Source organism: Leptonotus elevatus, chromosome 15 (genome assembly GCF_054856555.1).
Source record: "Leptonotus elevatus isolate MCC_2025b chromosome 15, RoL_Lele_1.0, whole genome shotgun sequence".
Lineage (NCBI taxonomy): Eukaryota > Metazoa > Chordata > Actinopteri > Syngnathiformes > Syngnathidae > Leptonotus > Leptonotus elevatus.
Window position 1 is genome coordinate 5,599,343 of NC_141253.1, and position 18,823 is coordinate 5,618,165.

At 40.2% G+C, this 18,823-nt stretch overlaps 3 protein-coding genes and 1 non-coding gene across 4 annotated transcripts; all 4 read left to right on the top strand.

The window, feature by feature from the left end:
- The first annotated feature begins 381 nt into the window (after window positions 1–381).
- On the top strand, window positions 382–2,029 carry rpl37 (ribosomal protein L37). The gene is made up of 4 exons (XM_086096747.1): window positions 382–498; window positions 1,118–1,253; window positions 1,355–1,439; window positions 1,919–2,029. The coding sequence occupies exons 1-4, from the start codon at window positions 496–498 to the stop codon at window positions 1,986–1,988; spliced, it is 294 nt and encodes a 97-aa protein (XP_085952873.1). The 5' UTR covers window positions 382–495; the 3' UTR covers window positions 1,989–2,029.
- LOC147161725 (small nucleolar RNA SNORD72) lies at window positions 962–1,041 on the top strand. Its single transcript, XR_015097336.1, has one exon. It is a non-coding gene; the product is annotated as a small nucleolar RNA SNORD72 (small nucleolar RNA).
- A 1,453-nt stretch (window positions 2,030–3,482) lies between the features above and the next one.
- On the top strand, window positions 3,483–14,617 carry LOC147161726 (prostaglandin G/H synthase 1-like). Its single transcript, XM_086096757.1, has 11 exons — window positions 3,483–3,633; window positions 3,754–3,837; window positions 6,604–6,720; window positions 7,716–7,856; window positions 7,941–8,084; window positions 8,166–8,347; window positions 9,705–9,788; window positions 9,928–10,174; window positions 10,267–10,553; window positions 11,582–11,729; window positions 13,193–14,617. Exons 1-11 carry the CDS (start codon window positions 3,627–3,629, stop codon window positions 13,531–13,533), a joined length of 1,782 nt encoding a protein of 593 aa, XP_085952883.1. The 5' UTR covers window positions 3,483–3,626; the 3' UTR covers window positions 13,534–14,617.
- Window positions 14,618–15,190: 573 nt separating this feature from the next.
- pdcl (phosducin-like) lies at window positions 15,191–18,495 on the top strand. The gene is made up of 4 exons (XM_086096758.1): window positions 15,191–15,339; window positions 16,422–16,614; window positions 16,896–17,077; window positions 17,526–18,495. Exons 2-4 carry the CDS (start codon window positions 16,440–16,442, stop codon window positions 18,090–18,092), a joined length of 924 nt encoding a protein of 307 aa, XP_085952884.1. The 5' UTR covers window positions 15,191–15,339; window positions 16,422–16,439; the 3' UTR covers window positions 18,093–18,495.
- Window positions 18,496–18,823: the final 328 nt, after the last annotated feature.

Below are 18,823 nucleotides of genomic sequence, written 5' to 3' on the forward strand. Positions count from 1 at the left end.
GCCACTCGGAGACCCCCGGTGCGTCAGCGGCGTTGAGTCCCCCCTTGACACCACTTACGTCCAGAGTCCAGCGAAGATTTGTGTAATATTTTTACATAGAACTATTTTGAAAAGAAAAGTAGACAGTGGACCACGATGCGAGTAATCTTTCGCAGATGTAAACTAATAGGAAACGGACAGATTGACAGACTTTCAATTATTTATTGGCTACACAAGTGTAACGGCACAGCAGTCGCTCTAGAAGGAAAGCAAAAAAAAAAAAAAGTGAAGAGAACTTTCAGCTTTTTCATGTCAAATATTTCCACAATTTACAATATAAATATAATAGAAATATAAATGTATTATTTTTAAAGATTTTGGGCAGCACAACATTTATAAAAAGACGAAGTTTGAGCAAGGGACCCATTTCGGTGTGACACAGAAACAAGCACGGAGGGAATTTGAGACGACGCCGGCCTCTCTTCCGGTCTCTTTTCCCTCGGCCGCTGTGCTACGATGGTAAGTTGGCAATGCTGTTCAACTGAAATCTCGAGACATCTTTAAAACCTGCCGTCCATCACTTACCGATCACTGCTATTTAGTTGTCGGCAAAGCCCAACAACTTAGCAAGTAACGTATTTTTTGTACATAAAGTAGATTTTTGACAACTTTGGGTCTTTATTCTGAAGTAGCTAGCTGACTCGTTAGCATTGACGTTCGGCGGACACTAACCGCTTCAAATGGAATAAAATCCTAATTATAAATGTTAGGGTTTACGTTGAATGCTTTCTAATGTGCATTTACTACTTATGTCCCTGTTGTGCGTTATATTTGTTGAAAAGGCTCGTCAATGCTTACTTGGGATTTACGTGTCTGCTAGCCACATCATGAAGGGCTCAATGAGTTGATCATTAAGATGTGTAAATGTGATTCATCACATGCAAATATAACAGTGTTTCTATGGCCGTATACTTTTTACACAGTCTTGTCCATGATGTTTTGAAATGTCTGAACCAATGAATGTTATGTGATTCAATCATTTTTTACTCTCTGAGACAAGACTTTCAAAATCTATAGTGTGGTAGCAAGGTGCTTGTGGATTGGATGTGATGCCTATTTGTCATTTTCATCTTTTCAGACGAAGGGAACATCTTCGTTCGGTAAGCGCAGGAACAAGACGCACACCCTGTGCCGTCGTTGTGGCTCCAAAGCCTACCACCTGCAGAAGTCCTCCTGCGGCAAGTGTGGCTACCCCGAGAAGCGCAAGAGAAAGTGTAAGTTGGCATTTCTTTCCTCTCCTTGGCAGCCGTGGCGTGAATAAATGAATGGCTAATTAGACACTTTGATTTTTGTTCATATTAATTTTGCTTTCTAGACAACTGGAGCGCAAAGGCCAAGAGGAGGAACACCACCGGCACCGGCCGCCTGAGGCATCTCAAGGTTGTGTACCGTCGGTTCAGGTAAGATTAATGCTGGTGAAGATGGCACAACAGAATACAATATGGAAATGTAAATATTTGTATTTGGTTAAAGCGTAGTGTGTTTGTAAAAATGCACTGCATTCTCTGCAGTTGGTTGGGCACATAAACAACCTCAGCCACCATTTTAGGAAATTGGTTAAATCGAAAAGCCCTCCTAATGATGTCTCTTAAAAGCTTTAAAGAGAAGTTGTTTATTCCAAATATGGTCACATGACTACCTTTTATTCCAATAATGTATACGGACAATTCTTGCCAATGACGGTGACCAATAAAAATCAAAGTGATTACTTTAAAGCCGCTGTGGCAAGTTGAGTGTCACAGGAGTTACTTATCACAAACTTTTGTTTCAAACAAAGTAAATGTTGCATTCAAAAGCTGTGGGAGAAATTACTTCACGCATTCTGGAAGTCATCTGAATTGTGTGCCATCTTTTTTTTCTCTCTTTTGATATTTTCCAGGAATGGTTTCCGGGAAGGTACCACCCCCAAACCCAGACGCGCTGCTGTGGCCGCCTCCAGCTCCTCCTAAAAGACACATTTTTGTTTAAATAAATGTGACCAACACACAAAGCTTGTTCTCGTCTGGTCGTTCCGGATGCACTTCAATATTGTTTTGTTTTTGAAAAGAGTTTAGTCTTCTGCAGCAAGACCACATGTTCTCACTTGAAATATAAGCAATAATAAATGTTTACAGGAAACTTTGTGTGAGGCTTTCAGTAGCATTCACAAAGTCAACTGAAAATAACATTGCAAATCAAATGTGCATTTGTCTAAGTTATTTGGCTTTTGGACATCCCCAACAACAGAAAGTTTAAATATTTATACAAAATCCAAACAATCTGCAACTTTTTTCCCATGATGGCATGAGGTGAAACCTCCTTTCTTTTTCCATGCTTGTGGTTGTGGAAAATTTGAGGGTGGTCTTCCCGTAAGAGAATTTCTTCAGCCTACCTTGGTGGACTGTTGGAAAAGTTAAGCCTAAAGAAGTTTAATGGTAGGTCTGCGTTCTTTGCCGGTTTGAAGCTTGTATATGTGCACTGAGGGCAGATTTGCCTAATCCGGTAATGTTTAACAGTTGGCCAGCAACATTTCAGTGTTAATTACTTTCGCTCCCACCATGTTTTTCTTAAAAAAAAAAAAAAAAAAATCATCCCAGTCATGTAATGATGCTTCAACTGTTTTTGCTCTAATTTTCAAAGTCACTTTATGTGCTCTTTTTTTTTTTCCCCTTCTTTTCTCCCAGCCATCTAGTAATTTATTACTGATTTGTGCAGGTGTTAATGGATCTAGTAGTGTAGCGGTTTTGGCAGTAGAGTAGAACTAAAATGTCAATGTACAAATGGAGTGGAGAACACACCAGCTGAATCGGCCCATAAGAGCACTTTTTCCCCCGTCTAAAAATGATGACAAAGTAATTTCTTAACAGTTTCTGGTTGAGGTTTCTTCCACAATTTGGACACAAAAACATTTGAATGTTTGGATATCCGCGACAGCACAAGTAAACACAATCCCCAAAATCATCTCAAGCTCTTTGGAGTGGTATTTAGTGTTGCTCAAGAAAAACAGAAACAAAATGGAGGAAATTACATAAATGTCCACTATGAATGGACACGCATACTGTGCTTGAATGAAAATAATTAACACAGTGTTAGGATATATTGTTCAGGGACCTACATAAAATGTGCCAACTTTTAAAGCCAAAATGATCTCAAAAACTGTTCGTGATAGGGACTTTTTCTATAAAATTAACTCACACTCATGGATGCCATTTTGATGGTGGGGAATATTGACTCTTTTCGAATGTCCTCCTTTAGATGATGTGGTTATTTAAGATGAAGTTAAAGATTAATTGTAATGTTTCTAATTAACCAATATGTTCTATTTTGAGCATGTTTGTACAACGCTTGAGTGGCGCAGGTGCTCCCTCAAGTCATGGCCCGTGATTGCAGGTAGGGGGCGATGTCACGCACGAGAACTGGAGTCGAGTCCAGTCTCGCGCTCGCTCTGCCCGCAGGTGATAGCTCTCGTCTGCGGGCTTCTTCACGCGCACACCGGAGCCAACCTGCCGACTCACTAGTTCTCGCTCCCCGTCTCTGGACTCATCAACAACCGATTTGAAGCTATTGTGTTCCCCGTTCTGGGAATGACACCACGCTGAGCTGCTGTGATGAGATGTAAGTTCGAAAATATATATATATATATATATATATATATATTTTTTTTTTTTTTTTTAACGTGATATCCTCACACGTAATCACCCCCGTCGCTCTCTCGTTTTCTACCCCGGTTTGTAGCCTCTATCCTCGGATACTTCTGCGCTCTTCTCCTACTGCTGCGGGAACCGGCGTGCCATGGGGATGAGGTGACGTCCGGAACTGGTAGGTGGAAGTTTACTCAAGTCAATAAGTGCACCTTTTTGGCCAGTTGCCTCCACGTCTTTGACGCAATGGGTCGAATGTGTTAAATAAACATTCCCGGTAACCGAAGCACATCCTGGCAAGCCTATATGACCTCCCACTGCTGGGTGAATTTTATAGCTTACTTAACTTAACATTCTGTTGTATTAAGTCAACGTTTTGCAAGGAACCTACATCAATAAGAATAATGTACTTCACTCTTTATTCTTATATACATTTTGGCCACGCAGTAGAATTTCTCAAATTCTTCCATAGGAAACAATAGAAGTAGAATAAAAATGTATATAAACTGGAAGATTATTATAAAAGTAGAAAAAAAAAACTAGATACACGCTGTTCAGTAAAACGCTTCTTCCAAATAATAGTCTACTTGAAAAAAGAAAAAGTCTAAATATAATATATGAAACCCAGTGAAACATTTCAAAGTCAGAATGACTTTTTCCCCCACAGAAAATAGTAGCGCTTATAACATAAATATATATATATTTTTAACTGTAAGCAACAGGGAGTAAAACTAACAAAAACATTCTGGACAGTAATGTAAGTGAAAATCAAGCTAGGAACTGGATTATGTGGTTATTTTAAGACATAAAAACAATAAAACTCTTCCTCTGAATAAAGTGGCCAACTTTTTTTTATTTTTATAACGATACACCAGTACCACTTTTCACTTCCCTACCCGCCAATAGTGAATACCAATACTGGTACTTGAAAATGCCATTATGTGTTTTGTTTATAAAATATTGTTTAAAAAATGCTAACTTTTATGACGTTGCTTCCGTACAGAAAGGATATATATCATGTGGTATTAGTCTGTCGTATCGGGACACTTTCAGGAGTACTGAATATCAGTATCTATTGTCATTTGTTATCGGCATGTCCCAACTTTTAAATCCATATCCACATTTTAGACAATGGCGCACCCACTATCAGACTTTTTTTTTTTTTTAATACAAGCATCAATGACATCTGTTTTCAGTCCAAATGAAACCCCACTGGGGAAGGACGAGTTGCTGTAGAAACATGTTGTTCTTGTCACCAAACAGACTTTTCCTGTGCGTCTTTATGGTCGGACCAGTTGTAGTGACCCACCCCCAAACCTTTATGTGCACACACACACACACAGGCACGCAAAATCATACATGGGTTTTATCAGCTGTTACACACGGGAACAAACAGTTTCACCGTTGTCTCATCTCATTCCAAACTTATCTTTCTTTTCAAGATTAAAACCAGACATTTTGTGCCCCATCGCCGTACAATGACATCTGCCGTTCTCTTCCGGCTCCGAGCTATTTTCCCGCCAATCCCGATGGTAAGATGACTCTAGTCGCCTTTCGACGGCGTGGGCCAAGTTCACATAGCAGGCAGATGAGGTCTGCTGAGTGTTTTTTTTGGCAAGGATGGGGGCCGAGGGGGCATGCTGTAGCACGTTTTGGAGAAAATTCTCCTGGCGCTTTTTTCCCCCACCAAGTCTGCACTGTACAAGCTGTGTGTCACATTTGAAAGCAATTAGGACTAATTTAGCAGGATTAGTCTGTTTATTCCACCCGTTGGGTCGTGTCTAACCCACGCACTCACACAAGCAGTTCCTCTGTATTACAAAAACATAAATTCTATACCCTCCTTTTTTTTGTTCCCCGCGGCGATCTGACTCCAGGGTTTATGTATCTGTAAAGATAAACACACTACACGCCGTGTATTTTATTTCTGGCTCTGAGGCATCAGGTCTTTCCTGAGTTTATTTTGCGTTATGTCATCACATTTTTGGAGAGGTGAAGTAATTGAATTTGCAGCAAAAGTCTACAGTTTATAACTGATATCAATATGACGCCATATGTGTTTGATTGGATTTTTGATGGTGGAGTTAGGTAGGTGTACCTAATGAAGTGTCCTGTGATGACAGTGCAACACAATGTGAATAACTTTCATTTGTGGATTCTTTTACTTTAGCATTAGCACATAATGCGCAAGACTCTATTATCGTGAATGGCAAAAACACTGTGCCGTGTGTGGCTTAAAGGCCTTTTCACACTGCACTTAGTAATGTACAGCGTTCCCGTCGAACCAACCCATTCATTGTGTATGTGTTACAAAAGGTGCAAGGATAGAACACTGCATCCTCAAATGTAATTTTTTTCCAATTTCATCACGTTTCTATTAGAAGGCGCATCTTACAAGAGAAATCAGAGTGATTTCAAAATGCTAACAGCAATAGACCGACCAATGGGAAAAGCCTCCCTATTACTTCCTGGCAGGCTGCCTGCTATGCAGGTATACGTCCAAATATGGGCAAGCTTGCACAGGGGGCGCTTTTATACGCACACGCTAAAACGCGCAAGGACACCAAGAAAAACAAGTGCAGTGTGAAAAGATCTTGGATTGGATGGATCGCTGAATTTATAGAGGGTTTGGAGCCCACATGATTAAAATATGTTGCACAGAGATGAACTGTCTGCTAAATAAAAACTCATTACAACTCAAAATCTGGCCAAGATATGTCATTTTATGAAGAATGAGACACTTTCCCCAAAGGAAGTGGATTCAGTATGGTATCATAGCAGGTGTTTTCCACTAGAAGGTCCCTCCAGTAGTGGCCGTTACATAACTTCTACATCCTTTAAGTCGTTTTTCATTGTAAACCAGATGTAAGAAAAAGCAGCTGCAAAAAAAAAATATATATATATCTTGTCTTTAATTAGGTGACACTGACACTTGTCTCCGCAGTGAACCCGTGCTGCTACTTGCCGTGTCAGCACTGGGGCGTGTGCGTAAGGTACGCGGACGACCGCTACGAGTGCGACTGCACCCGCACCGGCTACCATGGGGAGAACTGCACCGTCCGTGAGTCCGCTCATCCCACGCCTCGTATCCGTGACATCCCTTCATATCCTCTTTGGGAAAGAGGAATTTGAACTATCCCAGATGCGGCGGGTGAAAGGGGGGCCCCCTTACCGCTTGAAAATAAGACAATAAGAGAGTGTAATCCCGATTTACAGCGTTCCTTCTTAACAGTCTAGACCCAAACTTCATGTCAAGGCACAGACAGTATTTTACATTAAGTTTAAGTTATGTCCGTAAATGTGGAAGAATATGTGGAATCAGGTTTTTCAAATGGTATCTTATTTACTGGTAAGTGTTTGTATAATTAATAAATAGATTTTAAAAAAATTGATTGTGAACCAATATTAAATTATGATGGCATCAAAATAACTTTTTTTTTTTTTTTTTTACAATAAATAATAAAATAAATAAATAAGCAAATACATTTTAATGAATAAACCAATTTAAAGTGAAAGAGGCAACAAATATTACAGTACTCTTAATAATGTAAATTCTTCATTGGCTGGATTACAGTATGTCCGTAAACCATACTTTGCACGCCACTAGTCTCGACTCAAATATCTGAAGGGAACGCGATAGCAACCTCCATCTTTGCCGCTCTGCTTCACACGAACAAGGAGCCCTCACACCCTCTCTTGTGTTAAGCGGGCGTACACGCGTACCGGCAATTGGGCCACATTTGAGCATTTAATGCGGGGAGTGCAGAGCTCCAGATTCTGGATCCCATCTCGTAATTTCAAAGACTTGTGAGAGGGGGCGCTATTGAGGCAATTTTTGTGGATCATGCCTGCGATCAATGAAAAGAATCAATGCGAACAAGAATGTCAATTTGATCCGTTACGCTGAATTATATACAAAATACATATCGTAAAGAAATAGAGAAAGACAAAAACAGCCTTAATAATATTTTATGGCGTATTCATTTATAAACAGTTTTTTTTTGCCCGTCATGCTAAGCGTTGACTTGCGGTAACCCCCTTGTTATCCTAATACAGCGGAGTTCTGGTCTCGGGTGCGTGACCTTCTGAAGCCCGGGCCGGACACGGTGCACTACATCCTCACCCACTTCCACTGGCTCTGGGACGTCATCAACAGCACCTTCCTGCGGGACGTTCTGATGCGGCTTGTCCTGACAGGTCCCGAGCGCCTTCCACAACAGGAATTTCTTTCAAATGATTTGACACATTTCAAGCCTATTGTTGTGTGTGTGTGATTATTAGTGAGGTCCAACTTAATTCCCAGCCCTCCAACCTACAACTCAAAATACAATTACCTGAGCTGGGAGTCGTACTACAACCTGAGCTACTACACTCGGATCCTTCCGCCAGTGCCAGAAGACTGCCCCACACCTATGGGTGTCAAAGGTTAGCACATCACATGGTGGGAGTTTATTATTATTATTTTTTTAAAGGGAGCATCGAATTGTAACTGTCTGTTTTTATTAGGTAAAGCTGGGCTGCCCGATCCTGAGCTGCTGGTGGAGAAGCTGCTAAAGAGAAGAACGTTTAGGCCCGACCCGAAGGGCTCCAACCTCATGTTTGCCTTCTTCGCGCAGCACTTCACCCATCAGTTCTTCAAGACCTACAACCGCATGGGCGTAGGCTTCACGAAGGCCCTCGCGCATGGGGTCAGTTCATACAAGGCTACTGTATTTAACTCATTCACTGCCATTGACGGCTATAAACGTCAAAAATTTATTTGAACTATTTCTATTAGTTTAACATTTTTTTCCACTTTATGTATGAAAACCTATATTTTTTATTTATTGCACATTTAGAACAGATATGAAATTTGTGATTAATGCGATTAATTACGATTAAAAACTTTAATTGCCTGACGCCCCGAATTTTAATAAAACATTTTTTATGAATTTATGGCAGTGAATGGGTTAATACTTGAATATCGTCGCTACTATGTGAAAAGCACATATGCCCATTTTTTTCCAATTTGTTTTCAATTTTACGTTTGTGGGATGTATGCATTCAGTTTCTTTTTTTATTCATTCACTGACATTGAAGGCTATAAATGTCAAAAAAAATCATGTTAACTATTTATTTTAGTTTAACATTTTGTTCCCACTTTTGTTATCAAGAGTATGAAAACCTAGAATATTTTTATTGTACATTTAGAACCAATATAAAATGTGTGATTAATCATGAGTTAACTAGTGAAGTCATGCGATTAATTACGATTAAACAATTTAATCGCCTCTTGCCCCTAATTTTTAATAAAAAAAATATTTTTATGAATTTATGGCAGTGAATGAGTTAATACTTGGATATCGTCGCTACTATGTGAAAAGCACTTATGCCCATTTTTTCCCAATTTGTTTTCAATTTTACGTTTTTGGGATGTATGCATTCAGTTTCATCCCAAAAATGTAAAAAAAAATATTTACAAAAACGGACGTAAGTGTTTTTCACATAGCAGCAACAATATGTTTGATTCTTCTTGACACATCACAAAGAGCTTGCTAAGAAAATGAAATGAATTGTTCTATTGCATCACATAACATGTGAAAAGGAATGTGCACAAAAATGTTGGCAGGTAAGTAGAAAATGGTTCATCGTTAATTGAAAGTGTGCCAAGAAAGAGCCTTTGGGGAATTCCATTTTTTTTTAAGAAAAAAAAAGTAAATGCCTGTGTGAAATACATGATATATTATAAACGTTTTTGTACTATTTTAACTTTTTTTCCCCTCATAATGTTACAACTTGTCTCATTAAATTTGGTAGTAAAATTCCATCTTTTTTGTAATGTAAGTTTTATAATCTAATTTAATCTATTTTTTTAATGATATGATCTATTGTCTTTGTAAAACTAGGTCAGACTCACAATATTGCAAAAGTTTTCATATTGCAACTTGGGTCTACGACAACAGCTTTTATCATTCTTAACAGATTTTAAATAATTTTATGTTCTTTTTATTTTACTTGAATACAATTTCAATATATTAGCATTTATTTTTTTATTTTTTTGTGCAGGTGGATGCGGGGCACATTTACGGAGATAACCTGGAGAGGCAACTTAAGCTCCGACTTTTAAAAGATGGGAAACTGAAGTATCAGGTGAAGTACAGCTTTACCTTTTTATTTTAGCTGCTACCCGCTAGGTAGCTTCCTTCTTTTTTTTCCAGCTACATGTAAACACGACCATTTTATTTTGTTAAGTGTTAGGACCTTGTTGTGCTATTATTTTCCCAATTAGTTGCTTGATGGAGAGATGTACCCTCCCTCTGTAGCTGAAGCCCCCGTCAAGATGAGCTACCCGCCAGGCGTGGCCCCCAAAGACCAGTTCGCCATCGGCCAGGAAGTGTTCGGACTTCTGCCGGGCTTGGGCTTGTATGCCACGCTGTGGTTGAGAGAGCACAACCGAGTGTGCGACCTCCTGAAAGCGGAGCATCCCACCTGGGATGACGAGCAGCTGTTCCAGACCACGCGGCTCATCGTCATCGGTGAGCGAGCTCCGCAAAATGAACATTTGAGCTTATCAGCCCGGGTACGGAAATGTCGATTTATTTTCATTGCATTTCTTGCCCTCCGTTAGGTGAGACCATCCGAATAGTGATCCAAGAATATGTGCAGCACCTCAGCGGCTACCTGCTGCAATTAAAGTTCGACCCCGCGCTGCTCTTCCACGCCCGGTTCCAGTACGGGAACCGCATCGCCCTGGAGTTCAGCCAGCTCTACCACTGGCACCCGTTGATGCCTGACAGCTTCCACATCAACGGGGACGAGCTCACGTACGCGCAGTTCGTCTTCAACACGTCTGTGCTCACACACTACGGCGTGGATAAGCTGGTCGACGCCTTTTCCCACCAAGTGGCCGGCCAGGTAATGAGCGCTCAATAGGGTCATTCAATACGAATCAATAGTCAAATACCAGAGTGAAGCTTTTTTGGCTATCAAACTCAATCTTCCTGTTTTGCTGGATCTTTGTTCCTCGTGGTCGGTCGGGCATGACTTGGCTCTTTTGTTTTATCAGTTTCACTGTTTGCATCACTGCTATTGGCAAGCCATCAGTCACCTGAAGTCAGATGGGATTGCGCAACCATAGTGAGAAAATGCGATTTAGAAAGTGGATGAAGGAGTGATTGTTAGCGTCATAAATATTTGTTGTCGCTAAGTGGGTACTCGTAAAAATATTTTTTAAATATTATTATTTCTGATTGGTGGGCTGTTTTCACGCTCGCTCAAGTTTGGCTGCTGTCCTTAGTGTTTACAATCAGAGCAGAAACCGATCAATCTCATTTTTTTCTTATCTCATAACGCCAGAGTAGCGAGGTTGGAAGAGGTAAAAAAAAAAAAAAAAAGCACCACCTGTGCTACAACTTAGACCTGCTTTTAGCTGGTCTAAATTGTAGTCTACTTTCTGTCACCTATTTGTCAGGAGCGCCAGAGGCATTTAATTTAAAAAATAAAAAAAATAAAAAGATAAAAAAACACCCTCAGTCCACACCCAGCCAAGCGCAACCCGATCTGCCAAATTTCCAAATGTGATAAACCAGACTTGCCCCGGCATGAAAATGAAGACGTGCCAGTTTGATGCGCACCTATCAATGAGAACAGGGTCCCACATTTGACACCCCTGCTCTGACTTGTTCATAGGTGCTAATGTGAATATGAATGGCCTTTTTGCAGGGGGCCTAAAATTACAGTTATCAATCAGAGAAACTGGTGTCAGTTAGGGGCTATTTTTTTTCTAACATACCAGGTCATGCTAATAATTAAATAAAGTATACTTCTTTTTTTTTTAAACACTTCATTTAAATAATGATTTAACTAGACAATGCAATTTCCTCAGAAATTGCCTAAAGTCTATGATGGGTCCCACTCCCACTTTGCATCTGTTTTGCCCACAGATAGGCGGAGGCCACAACATGAACCCTGTGGTGACGCCGGTCGCCGTGCGGACCATCAGGGAGTCGCGGCAGCTGCGCATGCAGTCCTTCAACGAGTACAGGAAGCGCTTTAACCTCAAGCCGTACACTTCCTTCAGAGAGTTCTCAGGTGAGCGAAACAAACTGTCCGGCCGTCATCGACATATTTGACAAGAGGGTGAGACGAGATGAAAATACACGCTCGGGATAATTGACACCCCCCCGAGAAGTGGCCCATCCCTTGTTGGTAATTGTTGCCATTGTGTGTCGCGGTGCGAATCGGAGTGCAGAGGAATAACAGTAAGTTGTTACTGCAAAAATAACTTTGAATTGATTTTGGGACCTATTGGCTTCATGTTTTGCTACTATTTTAACAATATGCTGTCTTTAAAGGGGGAAGTCAACCTTAAACATTTCTTGACCTCACTAGTCTAAACATGACATTTTGATTAATATTATATTTATGGAATATGAGTTATGCCGCAAAATCCAGCCGTTTTTTTTTTTTTCATCTCAGGGGGCGGCCATTTTGCCACTTGCTATCCACTGAAGATGACAATGACCAATCATAGCTCAACTGATTTCTGAAGCTCAGCTGTGATTGGTTGTTACTTGAGACCTGAGCAACTGTGATGTCATTTTCACTCAACAGCAAGTGGCAAAATGGCCGCCTTCTGATATTGGTAAAAACTGCTGGATTTAGCTGCTTAACTTATATTCCACTAACGCAATATTAACCAGAATACCATATTTAGACTAGTCGGGCTGCATTGAACATATTATTGTCAATAATTTTTGGGGGGTTGACTTCCCTTTTATCTCATTCACTGCCATTGACGGCTATAGACGTAAAAATTTCATTTGAACAATTTCTATTAGTTTAACATTTTTTTCTCACTTTTGTTAAAAAGAGTATAAAAACCTAGAAAAAAGTTTTTATTGTACATTTAGAACAGATATAAAATTTGTGATTAATCGTGCGTTAACTAGAGAAGTCATGCGATTAATTACGATTAAAAAATAATAATTGCCTAACGCCCCTAATTTTTAATAATCTTTTGTTTTTTAAAGAAAATATTATTAAAAAGAACAAAACAGAATTAAAAAAAAAATTAAGAAGAAATTAGATTTAAAAAAAATAATAATAATTAAAATATATATTTATTTTTTTATCCATCTAAGAGCGACCATTTTTGCCACTTTCTGTCAACTGAAAATGACAGCACAGTTGCTTTCAGGGCTCAGGTAGCATCCAATCACGGCTCACCTGTTTACTGAGTTTGGTCATGTGACGTTCACAGGCTGAGCTCCGATTGGTCGGTCTCTGAGCCCTGAGCAACTGTGATGTCATTTTCAGTTGACAGCAAGTCTTCTTTTTTTTTTTGTCACCACACAATTTTGAACAACATTTTCTAGCAAAAAGAAAGACCATTAAGACTGTTTAGAAAACATCTAGGAAACTTGAACGAACCATTCGCTGGTGTCGCAATTGTCCGACCCTCAGTGGGATACGGGTTTTAATAGTCTGCAAGTCAAATAAAAAAATGTTTTTCATCAAATCGATTGTATCTTTTGTCGGCATTCTTTGGGCAGATAACGAGGAGATAGCGCTCACTCTGGAAGAGCTCTACGGCGACATTGACGCGCTTGAGTTTTACCCTGGCATGCTGCTGGAGAGGACACGGCCGGGGGCCATATTCGGAGAGAGCATGGTGGAGATGGGTGCGCCGTTCTCCCTCAAAGGCCTCCTGGGTAACCCCATCTGCTCCCCTGAGTACTGGAAGCCCAGCACTTTCGGGGGCCGCGTGGGCTTCGACATCGTCAACTCGGCCTCGCTGAAGAACCTGGTGTGCCTCAATTCCAGGACGTGTCCTCACGTGGCGTTCCGAGTGCCGCCAGAGGAGCAAAGCGCGAGGACGGCGGATGAGCTGTGACATGTTTCAAGGGGCTTTCGCAGTCCCCTTTATCACACAAGTCAAATCGCTTTTAAACAAATCAACTGTTCTTCAAGAGGTTTGAACACAGGATCCACCGTTCACCGCGACACAGCCGTTTTTTTTATTTTTTGCAGTCTCACACTTGGAACTGAAGTGAGGAAATCAGCCCAGTGTTTGTCTGCAAACATGAGTCTCGCAGGCCTGTGAGAAAAATCTCTCGTTTCAAAAATAAACGTTGAGATGAGCTGTTGCCATGCAGCGGTTGAAAGTGCATTCATTAAAATTGGAGGCCACCAAAGTCTTTGTTTTGTTCCTTTTCATTTTCCTCCACCTTCTGCGGGCCTCCGTTGGCACATTCACTTCCCGCCCGCCGTTCGCGTGCCAGCCTTGTGTTTCTGTTGGCGAGACACGGAAAAATGATAGCAGTCGTGAAAGCAGAGAACTTAATCACAGGATGTGAAATGTTGACAAAAAGCAGTATCTCACTGAACAGATCATTTGGATAAAGTAGGCTGCATTGTAGATACCACAATTAAATTCTATTAAATCCGTATCTGTATGTTTTTTTTTTAAGCCTGTCTGCAGTGGCCTTTCTGTTGATTATTGTTATAAGGAACGCAAGCATTGTGGATCCTCGGTTACGACCATACTGACATACATATTAAGGTTACAGATGGCACGTCATGAACTCATTCTGTTGTTTTTCATTCATTTGTTCTATTTATGCCCAAGAAGATTTGCTGTAACGTCTTGACATGACTATTGTTTTGAGAAGTTTTTCAAGCGGCCTGCACGGCGGGAGTGTGATTAGCACATCGGCCTCCCAGTTTGGATCCGTTATACATTTTTTTGTCCCGCAACACTCCTGGACAACTTTTCAGCTGTTGTTCAAAGGGAGAGGCACACAGATATAATTTAAAAGACAAATAAAAATGAACCGCCATACGTTTCGAGGTTACGAACGAACGGTGTGTCATGATCTACTTTGCTGTTTTTCAGATCATTTGCAGTTTCTGGCTTTACAACTGCGTTATCATATATGGCCATAAATTATGTTAGGGATAGATTACGGTTCAGAAGAACGGAAAGAACTGTCGTAAACAGAGACACACTTGTAATGTGTTATTTCATATTGCCCTCTATGGGTTAAATCGGGAACTGCATATAAAGGTAAAGCTTCAAAACTGACGTCATTGTGTTACCTTCAAGTACAGTAAGTTGATGTAAAAGAAAATAATGACAAGCTTTTGAACATAACATAGCTTTTGCTTGCATTGCAGATATCTCTAATTCAGTTTTGCCTAGTCAAAAACGTTTCAGATATCTGTAACTACATTCTTCCTATTCATAGTCGGCATATTTGCATCGTCATTTCGCCTAGTACAAATTACGTCACTTTTGCCCTTCATCTGTATGGGATTCCTCATTTCAGATATCTACAATTTATATGAAGAATATCTAAAAAGGAAATCTAGATATCTGTAATTCCAGTGTGATATATCAACAATTTGATTATGAGTAGTAATAATTCCAGTTATAGATATTTCTATTGGCCTCAACCAAGAGAAATTAATATGCAGACACGGAATACGTTTTGAGTACACAAAACGTGTTACACTTTTCAATTAGTGATGCCTGGTAATCGTCGTTCGCCGTTATGCGTCATTGCGATAGCGGATTTTATGTTAAAGTCATGAACGCCTCACGCCCGGTGACAGATGCTTGGAGTTAGCATCTAAACCGGGAGTAGCATCATTGACGCTCGGCGACACACTTACCTCTACTAATTGATCATAAAACAAGGTAAGAACCGGGTGAATACAGATTCGCTGTAATTTTATAACACTTTAAAGGCACGAGTCTCGAGATCAATTCCACTTCCGCGTATAAAGATGGCTAAATGTAAAGGGAGTTTGAGGCTAAAGCTAACCTAGCTCACATTACGTTGTTCATCCTTAATAAATGAGTTAATTGGATTAGAATAACCTTTCTCCTGAGGATCACTTGCTCGTTGCGAGTGTGTTAAAATATGTATTTTTAACGTCGTCAAAATGGCTGTGAATGACCGATTAATGAAATACCATCTGACAACTTCATATCGATTTATTTATCCACCAGTATCACTAAAAACCCTGAAATTATTCGTAAATAGAGTAGTACGTATAGTATTTACGTGCATAAGTTAGATTTGCATGTGTCATGAAGACCGTTATGGACTACTTAAAATGCCCCCCAAAAATTGTATATAGTAATCTAATCTGCATTGTAGTCAGGTTGGCCTAATTTCGCATAAAGCCTTTCTTTCCTTTCTGACAGCTTAGATAAATGTCATTCTCCGTTATTACACTTCACTGGACAAATCTGAATTAAGGTATTATGCGTGTGGGAGTATTTTGGTTTAATTATGTTTTTGTTTTTTTCTGAGGCTGCAGCTGTCACGTTGATTCAAAACGTAGTAAATAAGACGGTTGATGATGTGCATAGATTAATCATGTTTGTATAAAAAGTGTTAGGGCCTTCCTAAACTGAATAGTAAAACAATGTAATTTAACGATGGATATTCTCATAAAATTCTCACTTTAGTATGTAAAAATAATGGCTTTTAGTCAAGCAGATTTTTTCCTTGCATTTTTACAACTTTATTTACCAACAATGATTAACAATAAGGTTTCATTCCTGTAAAGTAAAAACATCATAATAGTAACATTACATATAATTATTCTCTTAAAAAAAAAATTCTCATTAAACTGTGACCTAATTATTGTAAATATTTTTCTCCTATTACAGTTTTTCAAAAATAATATTCGGAATATTTTCCGACTTTTTTCTTATTTTATTTAAATGTGACGACCTCAAGCTAAGACACCAACTGTGCCCCCTATTAGGTGTCGTGAGCCGTTGCCATGACGACGCTAGACGACAAGCTCCTGGGGGAGAAGCTGCAGTACTACTACAGCAGTAGCGAGGACGAAGGCAGCGATAACGAGGACGACGAGGGGGAAGCCAAAACCATCCGAGACGGCGCCGCCAACGAGCCTGAGCTCGACTACAGCGCGGACGGCAGCGCGGTCAACACGGGTAACTGCTCCAACACAATCCGATACGGTGAATCCCAACTATACGCGGGGGAAAACGACCGAACCCTGCTGCGAATATCAGAAGTCTGCGAGTGACTGAGGGCCTTGTAATTATCCATAGATGATACAAAATGGTGGCAAATTAAAACAGAGAGGATCAGAAAGCACTGCCATACACAGTAAAAAAAAACGTCCATCCGGGTTCTGGGTTCACTTTGCATATCAAAAAGTATTTAAGATGAAAATTGATGTCGAATGTCGGCGATTATTGTGATCACCCAGGACCAAAAGGTGTGATCAATGATTGGAGGAAGTACAAGAAGCTGGAGGTGGAGCAGAAGCAAGAGCAGAAGAACGAGATGGAGCGCCTGATCAAGAAGCTGTCCATGACGTGCCGCTCCGATCTGGACCTGGAAAAAGACAAGGAGAAGCAGAAGGCGCTGCAGGACAAAATCAAAGGCAAAGTAAGCCATGTCGCAGAGCAAAAGCGCTCCTATTTCTACAACTTAACACTCTGAGGGTCATTGTTGTTAATTAATAAAAAAATATATATATTCTTCACATGAAATATAATAAAAAAAGAATTATAAATATTGATATATTACGCTCTACATGTAAAAAAAAAAAAATCCTAATTTTAGCATTTTGTCTACTGCACACACACTAAATATAGTATAGAATATTTATTTCAGGAGTATTCATATTAAGTTTTAATAATAAATAAATAAATAAATGTTAACATTCTCCTTCTGTTCTTAGTAAGTCACAATGTTCCATCACTGGTGAGCTATTTTTAGAACAGGCCCATGGGCTACTCATGTTGTCCTTGGGGCTAACTAGTAGCCACCGGGACCTGTTATTTATGGCGTCCTTGCCAATGTTGAGTACAGATGATACATTTCTTGCGCGCAGATGACCATGCAGGAGTACAACATGCTCCAGCAGGAAAAGGACGACGAGGACTTCCTGCAGCACTACCGCGCGCAGCGCATGGAGGAGATGCGGCGGCAGCTGTGCCGCGGCAAGCGCTTTGAGCGCGTCCAGGAGCTGGCCGGCGGCGAGGACTTCCTGGAGGCGCTGGATGAGGAGGACAAGAACACGCCGGTCATGATCCACATCCACGAGCCCGGCGTGGCGGGCTGCGAGGCCATGAGCGGCAGCCTGGCGTGCCTGGCGCGCGAGTACCCGCTGGTCAAGTTCTGCAGCGTGCGCAGCTCGGCCATCGGCACCAGCTCGCTCTTCCGGGACAGCGCTCTGCCCGCCCTGCTGGTCTACAAAGGCGGCGAGCTCATCGGCAACTTCGTGCGACTCACCGACCAGCTGGGCGAGGACTTCTTCGCCGTGGACGTGGAGGCCCTGCTGCAGGAGTACGGCATGCTGCCCGACAAGGCCCCCGCCGTCGCCAAGACCGTCCGTAACGGCGCCATCGTTCAGAGCAATCTCAGCGACGACGACGATTCTGACCTCGACATAGACTAGAACGCCGATTTTCTGAATAGACTTCTTACATGTCTTCTTTCAACAATTTTTTTCTTGTAAATACACACATTTTCTCCTCATAAACATGCTTTTTTTCCCTTGCTAAATTGAGTTTTATTCTCATAAATTATACATTTTCTGTCAATATTCATGCTTTTTTTTGTTATCTTAATAACTAATCATGTTATTCTCGTAAAATTATAATTACATGTTTTTTTCCCCATTTTGAGGACTTTTTCTTCATACACCAACAGGTGAAAAAAAATACATATTTACATATTTATTAAAAATGTTTCATTTATAGGACTTTTTTCTCATACACTAACTTCATACAGGTGGAAGGAAAGCTAAATCTCTTAAAATGACAAATTTATTCTCATAAATAAAAAAAATTCTGTCAGTATTAAGACTTTTTTTTTTTATCATAAATGACAGCCTTTACAATTTTGTCCGAGTAAAACTGTAATTATAATGAGGACTTTTTCTCATATACCATCATATCATGCAGGTGGAAAAAAAATCGAAATCTCCTAAAATGACAATTTTATTCTTGTGAATTTATAAGTTTTCTGTAAATGTTAACAGTTTTGTCTTGTAAATACAAACCTATTTCCACTTAAATTACCAACTTTTTCCTTTAAAGAAAATAATGTTATTCTCAAAATGTTCTCAAATTTACACCATGCCTGGAAAATGCAACTTTTAAAACTACTGAACTTTTCTTTCTTTTT